At 37.3% G+C, this 14,737-nt stretch overlaps 1 protein-coding gene across 3 annotated transcripts in view; it reads right to left on the bottom strand.

Annotated features, from left to right (window-relative positions):
- Positions 1-14,737, bottom strand: part of LOC134539382 (regulator of telomere elongation helicase 1 homolog) — a 124,024-nt gene that overhangs the window by 63,356 nt on the left and 45,931 nt on the right. For 2 of the 3 annotated variants that reach the window (XM_063381370.1, XM_063381371.1), the window contains exons 4-7: positions 10,349-10,603; positions 9,782-9,895; positions 6,400-6,606; positions 1,982-2,173 (exon numbers count right to left, since the gene is read on the bottom strand). In XM_063381370.1, the coding sequence (XP_063237440.1) occupies positions 1,982-2,173; positions 6,400-6,606; positions 9,782-9,895; positions 10,349-10,603 (768 nt within the window). Of the gene's footprint in view, positions 1-1,981; positions 2,174-6,399; positions 6,607-7,695; positions 7,933-9,781; positions 9,896-10,348; positions 10,604-14,737 lie in introns of those variants that run through there. The other variant, XM_063381372.1, reaches the window with a different exon arrangement.

Below are 14,737 nucleotides of genomic sequence, written 5' to 3'. Positions count from 1 at the left end.
GTTTTTTCGCTACATCTGAAGAAACGAAAGTAACGAACGCAGAGTTATTGTTTACAAGTTCTTTTGTTTGTCTTCTGTTGTTTGTTTATAAGACAGTTCTTATCCAACCAGGATAAAAGAAGCAAATAAAAAGACAGTTGTTCAAAAGTATAACTTTGAATACTTTGAATTGCCAGGTTGAAAATTTCCTGTAAAATTATTGACAATCTTACATATTCAGATGATTGTATAGTTTAAATAGTTTTTTTTTTCCTTTGATTCATTAATTTTCATTGTATTCTTATACATAGGCCTATATTTTTCTTTTTTTTTTGCATATTCTTGTCCTTGTTTTATCTTGTGTGTGTCATAATTCCTCAGGAAAAATTTATCGTGCATGATTTACGCATACTTTTTCATATAATTGTCATTACCGATGGGTGTGATTTGAGGTTGGCAGCTCTGCCTACAACGTGTCTACTGACCATAGATAAAGCATCAGCAGAGAGTATGTGAACAGGTTCTTCAAGCGGCCATAGACTAATGACAGATACTGAACCTTAGTACACTTAAGGTGTTTCATGTTTTTATCGGTATACATATTTATAACAATGGTTATGTTTCAGTATAAAGAACTTCAGTATAACAAACTCAACTATTTTTTGGTCCCTTCATGTTCTTTATAGTGAAGCTTTCCTGTATTTTTTGGTCCCTTCATGTTCTTTATAGTGAAGCTTTCCTGTATATTCTTGAGAACACTGGATTGAGAATCCCCCAATTCAAATCTCGCCTCTTTTCTAGTTTATGTACTATTTAAACCAGAATGATCTTATTTATAGACTCGTTACAAACTATACCAGACACAACACCAAGAAAAATTAATTGTGAGCACAGCTATGTTTTGCTTATCTGTTTGGAATTTGGTATTTGTTTTTTGTTCTTATTGTCTCATTCAGAATGTGAGTTTTAACATCCTTGTTTATGTGTTTGTATTCTTCTGTCTTTTGTTGTGTTGTGGCGCCTTCATGTGTGCGGTGCTGGCGGGTTATGTCGCATCTACTTGCGAGTGGTGGCTGCCCGCACGGATTGTTCTCCTTGCGGGCGGAGCCCACCTTGCGTAGTGCAGACATGCTTGCGGTGCCTTGACATGGGCAAGGACTGCTTGTGTTTGTGTATGTTCGTGCTCACCTCAAAAGTTGCATAACTGTTGGTGGGCATGCCACAAAATTTAATAAATAAATAAAATTAATACTACCAATTTGATGTTTCTTTAATACTCTCTGTTGAGGGTTGCTGTGTACTTTTTTTTAATTGTGCGACTTGGTGCCTTCTTGCACCACCCGTCGGACCTTGGGACAGTGCTGCGATCTTCGGACTAAACCGACAGTTACGCATCATCATGGCGTCGGTTCGAATGTTGATGTATGTGCTCGAACACTCTCCATCATGCAATGTATCCCTTTAAGCAAAATATCTTGTAAACTTACGTGAACCATCACTAGTGGCTTCATATCACCCAACATTACATCACCAAAATAAACAGGGAAAAAAAATCAGGTATAGCTGTGGTATCAGATGTGTGAATGTACGTGTATATGAATGATTTATTATAAGAAAATATTGGTATATACATCTAAATTGTTTGTGTCTTAGTTTTTTACCTAAATATTTAGGTCATTAAATATATTTAAATTTTTACAACTTTAGCATTAGATAGATAAAGAAAGGCCTTTTTACCATATGCCTATAATAGTTATAATTCAGGTAGCTCATGTGTATTGCATATGCTAATTTATTATTATTTTTATATTCGTATTTATATGTTAATCCATTTTTTATTTAAATGTATTTGTGACAATTTTTGGTATGTGTACCTAGTTAGTAAAGATGTATGTGGTTAAGTGTAAGACAAGGTGGTACGCCTTAACTTCGCCACTTAAAATAAGCAAAAAAATAAATAAATAAATCAATGTAAACAAGACAACCTCTTTAAGCATATTACCTTGTAACACTTCTTCAACTTGCTCAGGTACGCCTGACTCGGGGCACCCACACAGAACACCACCTTCATCAGGTCCTGGAACTTCTGCAGGCCGACTCCTTTGCGCTGGTACGGCGAGGGATTCGTCGTCGTCAGGTACTTTATCGCTTTCTCGAGCAGATCCATCACGACCTGCGCTTTCCCAGGCGTCAGCTGCAACGAGAACACAAAATTATTTGATTTTGTGTGTAACTACATTCGCACACAAATTTAAAACCAAACATGTTGAAACAAAAACTTAAGCCGTTAGAGAATAAATATTTTTGACGTGACGTCTAATAAATCAATGAACGGCGGCTGCACGCACGAAAAAGTGCCCCGTAACGCACATTGTCCCATTACGCTGTGTACCGTTACGCTCATTGTACGCTTGCGCCGCATCTATCTCTCTTCCGCTTAATTGGAACAACCATCGATTTGACTTTTTCGAGGCACTTTAAACTTGAAACACTCCCATTCGTTTCTTACTTTTCCTATCATCGTCCTATCCTTAACAGAATAACACAGATTGGAAGAAGTTAAATAGCAAACATGTATAAAAGTTATAGTTAAAATAATATATTCGTTAAAGTAATAAACATATTTGAATTATTGAGTGGAAATAAAAGTAAATTTATCAATTAAATTGTAGATTTCATTTCACTCCTTTGGATCCATACAAAATAGTGATAATTCAATAAAAATTATTCAATTTAATTCATAAATGTATGCAATCAATTCATCAATGTTTTGTTATGACGTTGTCACGTTAAACTATCGTCCGTAAACCAACTTTACAGACAACCAATTTTTTTTTTTTTAAATTCCACAGGTACACTTTTAAACGGAGCAGCGTTACTGATCGGATTTTCACCCCTGCTGTCTTCGGGTGGACAACCCGCCTCACGTATCTTCCCCTTGTGTCTATGGTGTGTCAGTCCTCCTCCTGTACCCTTCCGGTCTGTTGACGCCAGCACGCCTGATGGCGTCGGGGGTCAACGCCTCGGTTGCCTGGCTCAGCCCGGTACTCGCTCAGCGGCGAGCAGAGGCTGGTGACGGCCAGCTAGTGAGGAGTTGTTACGTGGCCTAACTCGTGAGGAGCGGCAAGTTCGAGAAACAAGTGCCTTCTGCTTCTTAGGCCTGCCCATTCTAAACTACGTTCCAATTACCTAATGAGTACTGTCTTTCTTTTGCTGCAACATTTGTTCTGAAGCACGTTGCAAAAGTAGGATGACTCAAAAACCTTACAGACAAGATGGAGGAACCACAAATTATTGTGTTATCATTGGTATTTCCATAGTAGTACATGTCTTTTTTCCTCTATGGCATATCAGTTAGTAAATTTTAAGGTATATCTTTGTTAACTAAACTTCTTTGCATAAGTAACTTGATATTTTATCAATTTTATTTCAATTTTCAGTTAATATATTAGTATTAATCATCTTTGTAAAACTCTCTGTTATTGGTTTAAAACTATGACACAAAATAATTTATTGAAAATAGTGGAAAGTCAATTTTTAAATATTGAGAAAAGAACAGAAGGAAATTACATTCTGTTTAAAACCAGCTGAACTGACTGACGTTTAATTTTTAAAACCGATAATTCTGATATTGATACTTGAGGCAGACTGTAATTTTAATTAAATAATAAAAGAAAGCTAATTAATACTCAAGCATTGAAGAAGGTTTCATTTGGCGAAGCCATTATAAAAGGAAGACGATTTCACTTATCCTCGAACACGAAGTTATGCCAAATAATTGAAAAGAAAATCGAGAAATAAAATTTAGACGACAATCCGACGCAGTTGAAGCCATAAATTTCAGAAGAAAGGCATTCCCAGGACGAATATACCGAGTATCAAAGAAAGACGTTCAGACGTTCCCAGTACGAAGCCAACGATTTCCAAATATTAGGCATCTCAGGATGGAGTGGTAAAAAAACTATTCTAAATATGTAGTTCATAGCACTCCAAATTATTACCAGGTTGGTTGTATCGTTCTTTGATCACACTTAACTAAATTCGAGACACATTAAAATTATTTTATCCAATACCAGACTGTTAAAATATAATCGTAAAGTTGAACAGAGTGATAATTAACTGAGTATAACCTTTGTGTGTCTCACTGGCTTTGCATTATAATAAACAATGAACATGACAGCGAACTTTAACACTGTTTTAAGTGCTATACTATAGTTTTGAGTCCCATTCCTTTGGCAGCTCTTTATGTTTCTGTGTGTGTGGATGGTGGTACAAAACCACTCCTCAGCCCTACATATACCGGAAACTATTCAAAGCCATACACCTCTTGCCAAAACAATTTAATTACCACAGGGTACACATTACAATTATAGTGATTTGAAGTTAATGTGAACTTGAACAAGTACTGTCATCAAAGAAAGTTTAACATTAAAAAAATATTTTCTTAATCAAGTTACATAAAGTTCTTCTTCTCGTCACCAAAATTAACACAGCTATTGCCATCTTATGACAAAACAATCACGCTATCAAACAAATTACATACAATAAAAACTGGACGTACATACAAATTACGAATATATTCAAATTGTGCTTTCAAACATGACACAGTTTATACAGTTTATTACGTTATTAGGGAGATATTGGTAATATTGAAAAAATTGTGAATACAAACCTATAGGTACTTAGTACGGGCACGTGAGGAAAAACACAATGGGGAGAATTGGGAATAATTTACATCTTTTACAAAAACTAGCAACTAGAAACAATTCAGCTTTTCCAGAACTTATTGTACTGGGTTCATGCCATTACTTAAATTGGAAGGCAGCTTACAAACTAAACTGATACTTTTACAGTTAAAAATGTCAAACACAGCCATGGCATACTTAGGATTAGAACCCAAAATCCTCATTGACACTTCAACCAAATGTGCTCAAGTAAAGAGAAAATTATTATCATCCTCATGTTACTTAGCTAGCCCATAGTAGGATAATCATGACTGTTAGCATGTTGTTATATTCATAACACTTTAAGTTTTTAAAACAAGCAACAACTTTCACGGAAAATAATCCATATTAGCTTTTCCCATCAAGTTAGATTGTAAGAACTTATATCATCAAATCATGGTTTCTTGAATGCTGTTACTTGAAATACAACAAAAGTATCATTTTTAGCAAACAAAAAAAAATTATTGCAAGATAACACTGAAATGTGTGTCTATATGCAGTATAACATTGAAATACAAGTAAATAACATATCACTGACACCAAATCCTGGTCAATTCGTAAAACAAAACATAATTTTAACAAGATTTAACTCAAATCAATAATGCTGTATTAATTAAAATCTACACTTTAATTAATGTTACTATTTTAGAATGTAATTAATAACAAAATATTCAAACCGTGTGGATTTTAAAAACTAAGTTTCCAAAAGGGGCAGTGAATATTTGAAAAACATTTTATATTCATGTATAATTCAATATTTGATTTGACATTACATATTGAATCATTTTTTTAGTTATTCATTACTGATAGATACAGTAAGCAGTATTCATTAACAAAAATTTTTAATGACAGCAGTGTAGCATATATAAAGCCAAAAAGATTTGTTCAGTAATTTGCTTTTGTTTTCTGCAACATTGTACATATACATGCTTTTTATATGTAAAAAATAACCTACAATTATAATTAAAAATTATTACAAATATCACAGTTTTACATAATATATAATTAGTTTGAACATCAAAAAGCGTTTTCAAACCTTAAATTTTCCTGTTTTAAGAAAATACATTGCCGGGTGTTTAATTTTCTTGCATTTTACACTATTCTATTAAGATTCTTTTTAAAGATTTTCCATTATAAATTTCTCTCTTTACTATTTATCTGTACTTTGCATCAATTTTTCTTGGCCTCCAGTGAAGTTAAAAAAAGTTGGCTATTTTTGAAAACAATTCCAAAAAAAAAAATTATAATTTGATTCAAATTATAAAAACAGGATATGCAGAAGCCTAATTTTAACCAGTAAGTTTTGATTGCAAAGATTTATATTGATTATTATATTTACGGTTCTCCTGTGCCGGTTACATTGCCGATAACTAAGGTCCGGGAACCAGGACTGAAATTACTATTTCAAAGTCATATCATTCCATTGAAGATCACTGTCTGTCAGCCTTTTACCACAAAAAAAAAAAGGAAAACATAAGAAAGCAAAGTTTCGAGCAAATGTAAAAACTAAAAATTAAAAGCCCTTATTGTATTTTCGATCAACATTTCATGGGTTCCTGTTTTGAAGAGTAAATAAATAAAAAAAGTTTCAGATCACTGTATTTTTTGTATTTGATTCAATTAAGGTTTGACGCTCGTGAATAAGATGATATTCTGTTTGAATTAAAAAAAAAATTTACAAAAGCCTTGAACTTACCTCAACTTTGCCCAGCAGATCAAACATAAAACTACCAGGGTAAGTTGAGCCGTCCCCTGCTACTGTGATGTCATCGATCGCCTTCTCCACCTCCAGGAACATGGTCTTCATGATGCACAAGTCATCCGGGGAGAAGTCCCTAATCACGCCCTCTTCACTCGTCACCTCCGAGTTCGAGCTCATGATCACTGCATACTCCTCCATTATCTACAACATCGACAACGTGCATGGGTTCAAGTTACCATCGCTATTTCATTGATACAAACTGTAAATAAATACTAACAAATAACACAGTAGAGTCCCAGCTACCTGAGTTAACATGGACCGTGGCAACCTCCGATAACATGGCCGGAATAAGAAAACAGTCTTGGTTTTCAGTTGGCCCAGTGGTATCATTTTTCCCAGGTCACGATTAAGATTTTCTTCAGTGAAAATTCTTTCATATCACTCCATCTTTGAAGTTAGTTTTCTTTCGACTCTCAACAACGGTTAGATCATATTTCTAGATCCTCAAGCATGTGTTTCAACAGTCTTTGCCGGTAATGGCGCTTTAGGTCAGCTGTGATGATACGGTACCTCAGTTAATTGACTCTTGGTTAACTGAGACTCTACTATAATTGAATTCAAATAAGACACAAGTATTTTCAGCAACTGTAAAACATTTCTGTAAACCACTATGGTGGTAGGTCATTAAACATGCCACATCTAAACTTTCTTTGATGAGTAGGCATCTTAGCTCTCAGTATACGGCATGTCAGAGGAATAATTTTGTGAAAAGGGAACAGAAGTCGATGAACGAAAATGTGAGACAAAGATGGCCGCCCATGTGTAACATAAACCCTTATATAGTCACTTTTGTAAATATTAGGGTACATACCAAACGTATTAATGTACCAAATGAAACTTTAAGATAGTGAAACTCCCCTGGAATATATTTATAATTATTGCGAGTTGAAGTTTTAGCTCGTGTTATGTTACCAACAATGTTGTTTTGCTTGTATACCAAGATTTACAAAGTAGGCCTAACCTGCATTTAAACATATCCTTCCTTTATTCTATTTTTGTGTAATAAGTACCTAAATTTTATTTATTTTTTCTACACTGGTATTAAATTGCATTTATTATTTATTATTTCATACTTACTTGTCAATCGTTTGCACGAAAAATACTTTGCTTTCATAATTTAAACTATACAAAAAATTATATACGAGGGTTATTTTTTTTCAACCTCCGATCAGCTGTAATAAAAAAACGGGAATGAATTGGGAAATTATTTTAATGTCAAAAGAAACGTACATCTTTACTATATTTTTCCACATAATCACCGTGCAGATTGAGGCATTTGTCGTACCGATGCACCAGCTTTCCAATACCCTCTGCATAAAATGATGCCTCCTGCCTATTCAGCCACGTTTTAACAGTGCTCTGCAGTTCATCATTGGTGTTGAAGCGTCGTCCTCCAATCCACTTTTTCAACGTGGGGAAAAGGTGATAGTCACAGTTTATCGTTGCAGCCATGTTCACATTCCCATAACCAAGCTTCAACTGAGGTGTGAGTTGGCCGCTCCACATGGTTGGTGGAAGGGGGTAAACACTACAAGACGTGTCGATTCGTGTACGAGCGATTAGGGTATCGATTAATGGGCATGCCATGGAGAAATGAAACTCTAATCACACTGCAGGGCACTGTTAAAACATGGCTGAATAGGCAGGAGGCATCATTTTATGCAGAGGGTATTGGAAAGCTGGTGCATCGGTACGACAAATGCCTCAATCTGCACGGTGATTTTGTGGAAAAATAGAGTAAAGATGTACGTTTCTTTTGACATTAAAATAATTTCCAAATTCATTCCCGTTTTTTTATTACAGCCGATCGGAGGTTGAAAAAAAAATAACCCTCGTATTTTTTTCGCCAACCATTGGAACATGGAACAATAGAATGAAGACAACTTTCCTTACACAACTTACCCACACTATGCGCACCAATGCATCACAGCTGTTATGAAACCACCTGTAGTACATCAGGTGCACAAACTTTACTTTCTGTTCTTTTAATCCACCCTGCCTACACCAGTGCACGAACTGCATCATAAATGTTCCAAAACAACCTGAAGTGCATCAAATGCACCGTCTTTCAGGAAAATTGTAATAAATAAATAAAAATTAGCATAACCAAAACAGGGTTGGGTTGGGTTCAGTTGGGTTGGATTATTACCAACCTGAAACGAATTATAGTTATGTTCAAAAAAGGGGAAAAATTGTTGCAGATTTTCCTTAAAACTAACATTTTCATATATTTATTTGATTCTGCATTATTTTTGAGAATTCTACGTGAAATTGTGAGTCTGAGTTTTGTATTATAAACTTATTTGCAATATCAGAAGCCATAAATCTACTGTTAACACATCACTGGCGAGTAGTGAAAAACTCGCTCACATTTTTCTTCCGACTTTACATCTTGATTATAGCGAAGTCAGTAGAGAATGACACATATAGCAATCCAACTGTAGGGAAATTTGTGGAATGAGAAAGAACCATCTTAGCATTTGCCTGGAGTGATTTTGGGAAATATGCACAAGTGTCAAGTTGGCATTAAGACCACTAGAACAGGATCCAAACCTGGTTACTCCTGATATAAGACTAGTGTTTCAAAATATTGATGAATAAGTCATTTCCAGTGACTTCTCTTTTCATTTAAGTCTCCAACTTTTATGCCAACGGGTTTAACAGGAGGCAACATGTTGCCAACTTTTATGACAGTGGGCTTAACAGGAGGCAACGTTACCAACTTCTATGCCAGCGGAATTAACAGGAGACAACATGTTGCCAACTTCTATGACAGTGGGCTTAACAGGAGGCAACATGTTACCAACTTCTATGCCAGCGGACTTAACAGGAGACAACATGTTACCAACTTCTATGCTTGCAGGCTTAATAGACGACAACATCTAAACCCAACCGGTCTGAAGGAGCAGGTTATGAATCGAATCAGCATCCTCCCAGCCATCGAACAGGCTAGCAAGCCTGGTACGGAGCCTTAACCCGCCCAACCACCAAGCATAAGAGGACAGCAAGACTACCGCTCTAATGTGTGTTGTGTCACATTGGGTAGTTTTACTCCCAACACACACCTCTAACATCTCGCAATGAGACTTTACATCAATATAAGATTCTCAAACACACCATCTTCTCGCAAGAAAGTAATTATGTATGACATTGAAAACTTATTTTCACAAAAACAATTAACCTTCTACAACGTCATATAACAACTTCTTTACCACACAACAAGGCACATGCTGGAAGCAATGCTAGCTACAGTCAAACCAATAATTTACAACTGTACAGTAAAGAACATAGGTTTCAAAATACTATATATTCTCACCTGTGTGATTTCCGTGATTGCCAATGCTATGTCACTGCTGCAGATCTGAAGAGAGGCTGCTTCTTCACACATCTTTTCCACGTTGTGTGCTTCATCCAAAATAACGACATTATTCTGAAATGTGAGAATATTTTGTAATGATAAAAATATATGAATAATTTTAACCCAGCTAAGATAATAACATATATGTACATACTACAAAAATTAAAATGGTTTTACCTAATGCTAAAGAATACCTAGTTCACAAATATTGGATTTTTATGATTTCAGTGAATAGTCAAGTGCCTTGCCAAAAATACACCCAAAAAAAATTTTTTAACTTACAAATTTTTTTAGCATAATGGAAGAAATGCAGTGGAACATTACTTAAAAAAACACACAAACAATTAGTTAGCTAGCCTGCAGCAATTACATGTGTTGAAGTGCTGCTACCTTTGCATTGTACAAAACAATATCCAACCAAACAAAAGTAAAATTTGGCAAGAATCCACTACAAACGTCAAATAAAAAGTTTAAAAATTAATACAAATCATCATGCAGTATTTTACCTAATTTCCTGATACTTACTAGTAGGTCGATACCTTGAGAATGCCTCATTTTGGGATCCAGGAGGTAGTTGTAGGGCATGAAGACAATATCGGCAGAGTCTTTCACTGCTTTGGCAACGTAGTACGGACAGCACTGCATTTTTCTGCTCACTTTTACCAAGTCCTCAATGTCGAGAATACCTCCATCTTTGAGCGCAGAACTCTCTTTGGCTGTGTCCACATTGTTATAGAAGTGGCATGAGCGAGAACTCACTTTGATATGACAAAAATGAACCTGAAACCAGACATAAACAGTAACTAAAATGCATTAAACATACAGCAATATCTCAGTACAACAAGAAAATAATGGCGGAAGATATTCTCATGACGAATATTTGTATTAGCAGAATAGTGATAAAAAATTCAGTTCAAAGTCAGATTCTCATACCTTAAAAAATGTATAAATATTACGCCACCTTTCGAAACTGCATCATAGGAAAAAAAAATAGTTGCAAATTACTACCAACAAAATACTGTAAAATTTTTTTAATGACTTATCTATTTAACTCTGTTGGCAAATTCCCACATGACATTTCTCTAATGACCTTCTCCCACTACCCCCCCTATAGGTACTTCTCAACTCGTTACTTTAGTACATACTCAAGCATGCTAACAACTTCGTCACTACATGCTCTGCATTTAAAGTGTGTCACTTATGCCACTTCTAGCTGTTGTTGTTTCCTAAACCTCAGTACCGGATGTGACAAACGGGACCACCCTGGAAACCTCAGTACCGGATGTGACAAACGGGACCACACTGGGAACCTCAGTACCTGATGTGACAAACGGGACCACCCTGGGAACTTCAGTTCCGGATGTGACAAACGGGACCACCCTGGGAACCCCAGTTCCAGATGTGACAAACGAGACCACCCTGGGAACCCCAGTTCCGGATGTGACAAACGGGAGCACCCTGGGAAACTCAGTACCGGATGTGACAAACAGGAACACCATGGGAACCTCAGTACCGGATGAGACAAACGGGACCACCCTGGGAACCTCAGTACTGGATGCGACAAACGGGACCACCCTGGCAACCTCAGTACCGGATGTGACAAACGGGACCACCCTGGGAACCTCAGTACTGGATATGACAAACGGGACCACCCTGGAACCTCAGTACCGGATGTGACAAACGGGACCACCCTGGGAACCTCAGTACCGGATGTGACAAACGGGACCACCCTGGGAACTTCAGTTCCAGATGTGACAAACGGGACCACCCTGGGAACATCAGTACCTGATGTGACTAACGGGACCACCCTGGAACCTCAGTACCGGATGTGACAAACGGGACCACCCTGGGAACCCCAGTACCGGATGTGACAAACGGGACTACCCTGGGAACATCAGTACCTGATGAGACAAACGGGACCACCTGGAACCTCAGTACCGGATGTGACCAACTGGACCACCCTGGGAACCTATGTACTGGATATGACAAAAAGGATCACCCTGGGAACATCAGTACCTGATGTGACAAACGGGACCACCCTGGAACCTCAATACCGGATGTGACAAACGGGACCACACTGGAACCTCAGTACCGGATGTGATAAACGGGACCACCCTGGAACCTCAGTACCGGATGTGACAAACGGGACCACCCTGGGAACCTCAGTACTGGATTTGACAAAAGGGACCACCCTGGGAACATCAGTACCGGATGTGACAAAAGGGACCACCCTTGGAACCTCAGTACTGGATGTGACGAACGGGACCACCCTGGGAACCCCAGTTCCGGATGTGACAAACGGGTCCACCCTGGGAATATCAGTACCGGATGTGACAAACGGGACCACCCTGGGAACCTCAGTACCGGATGTGACAAACGGGACCACCCTGGAACCTCAGTACCGGATGTGAAACGGGACCACCCTGGGAACATTAGTACTGGATTTGACAAAAGGGACCACCCTGGGAACATCAGTACCGGATGTGACAAACGGGACCACCCTGGAACCTCAGTACTGGATGTGACAAACGGGACCACCCTGGGAACCTCAGTACCGGATGTGACAAACGGGACCACCCTGGGAACCTCAGTACCGGATGTGAAAACGGGACCACCCTGGGAACCTCAGTACTGGATATGACAAAAGGGACCACCCTGGGAATATCAGTACCTGATGTGACAAACGGGACCACCCTGGAACCTCAGTACCAGATGTGACAAACGGGACCACCCTGGGAACCTCAGTACCGGATGTGACAAACGGGACCACCCTGGGAACCTCAGTACTGGATATGACAAAAGGGACCACCCTTGGAACCTCAGTACTGGATGTGACGAACGGGACCACCCTGGGAACCCCAGTACCGGATGTGACAAACGGGACCACCCTGGGAACCTCAGTACCGGATGTGACAAACGGGACCACCCTGGGAACCTCAGTACTGGATATGACAAAAGGGACCACCCTTGGAACCTCAGTACTGGATGTGACGAACGGGACCACCCTGGGAACCTGACGATTTTTAATTTTTTTGACAGGCATGTGCAGTAAACTATTTTCACATGGGATATTAACTGCTGAAGTAAAAATTGTAGTAATCAATGAGCTATCTTTATCAACACGCAGATACTCAATTGAGCAACAAAAAAAAAAGCCTCAAATTGTAGTTTAAGTGCATGCTAGTCTATAAGTATATATATAAAAATAAATGTATATTTGTTTGTTTATGCCTTATACATTTTTAAACCATTCATCTGATTGCAATAAAACTTTATTTGCAGACTTAACCTTTGAAACATGAGGAAGGTTACTGTCTAGGTGAAAAACGTACAATAGATAACGCGTTAAGTTGTATCAGATTATTACTAGTAAATATTGACGTGACGTCTAATAAATCGATGAAAACCCGGCTGCATGCACGGAAAAGTGTCCCGTTGCGCACATTGTTCCGTTACGCTGTGTCCCGTTACAATGATTGTACGCTTGTGCCACATATATCTCTCTTCCACCCGACTGTTTATAAAGTGAAGTGATAAGTTAATGTGGTTTTCATTGCTTATTACAACAACAATTTCGGCAATAAAGGTTAATTATTCTTGCATTTTAAAAATCTGTTTACTAGTATAATTTCAAGTATTTATTCTTTTATTATTAAAATAAAAATGATATCTTTTTTATTCATAAAGTATGCAATCATTTAATCAATGTTTTGTTATGACATCACGTTAAACTATCGTCCGTAAGCCGACTTTACAGACAACCAATTTTTTTTTATGACAGTGCCTCTTTCCTAAGGTCTGAATAATAATGGTGGCATGCGAATCGTATCCCTGGAGGTATGAGTCTATGGAGCGGGTGTCTTTTCTGGAGTCAAGTCAACTGGATATCAAAACAAATCATTGCTGTACAAGTCTAATATATAGAAATAAATTAATTAATGTTTATTCCGTATGTGTTCCTATACCACTCATCTGATTGTGATGAAAACTTTGGTGTTATGCGCATGCCCAGGAAGGTTTCTGAATTAGAATAACCATTTTACAATAGGTGGCGTGCAAATTGTTTCAATAAATGTGTGTATTTCATATAATTTAGCTGCAGTTTGTGTGTTTTCAGTGTATAAGTTGTGTATTTTCAGTGTATAAGTTGTGTATTTCATATAATTTAGCTGTAGTTCGTGTGTTTTTGCTGTATGACAGAATTGTTTTGAATTAAATATAAAACAGAGATAGAGTGATAGAGAGATATAAAGATAAAGAGGGGATATAGATAGATATAGATATATAGATATATATATATATATATACACACACACATACATATATACACGTAAATATACACACAGATGTGAGAAATAATGTTTGGAAGATTTAGAGGGATATATAACGTGAGCTAGAGAGAAATATAGATATATATAGATGTAGGTATACAGATACAGATATTGATATAGTGAGAGATATTGATATGTATAGAGGAATAGATGATTATAGAGACATAGAGAGATGCTTTGTATATGTGTCTACTTCAAATTACAAAAATATTGTTGAATGAGGCATTGTAGCATATCCCAGGCAATAACTAGTAGTATATAAAAATCAATGTTGTGTGTATGAATATATGTATGTGTATATACAGGGGTGCCCACAAGGGGTGGTAATGACGCAGATTGCGTCAGGGGGGGGGGGGGGGGGTTAAAAGACGAGAAAAATGTATGTATTATTTACATAATTATAGCTTCTAATGTGAAAATACGTTTCTGGTGCTTTGATAATTGAAAGGGATCTTGTAAATCAAATTGGCAACCCCGCACTTTCCTCAACAAAAGCAGTTTGGCATCTGTCTGTTCAGGATGGAAATATTACCTGATATGACCAAAATTATTATTAGAAAATCAGTTTTAATTAATGCAAAAT

The sequence above is a fragment of the Bacillus rossius genome, chromosome 15 (genome assembly GCF_032445375.1).
Source record: "Bacillus rossius redtenbacheri isolate Brsri chromosome 15, Brsri_v3, whole genome shotgun sequence".
Classification (NCBI taxonomy): domain Eukaryota; kingdom Metazoa; phylum Arthropoda; class Insecta; order Phasmatodea; family Bacillidae; genus Bacillus; species Bacillus rossius.
The sequence above is the reverse complement of the archived record's forward strand: the minus strand, read 5'-3'. Positions and strand labels throughout refer to the sequence as shown.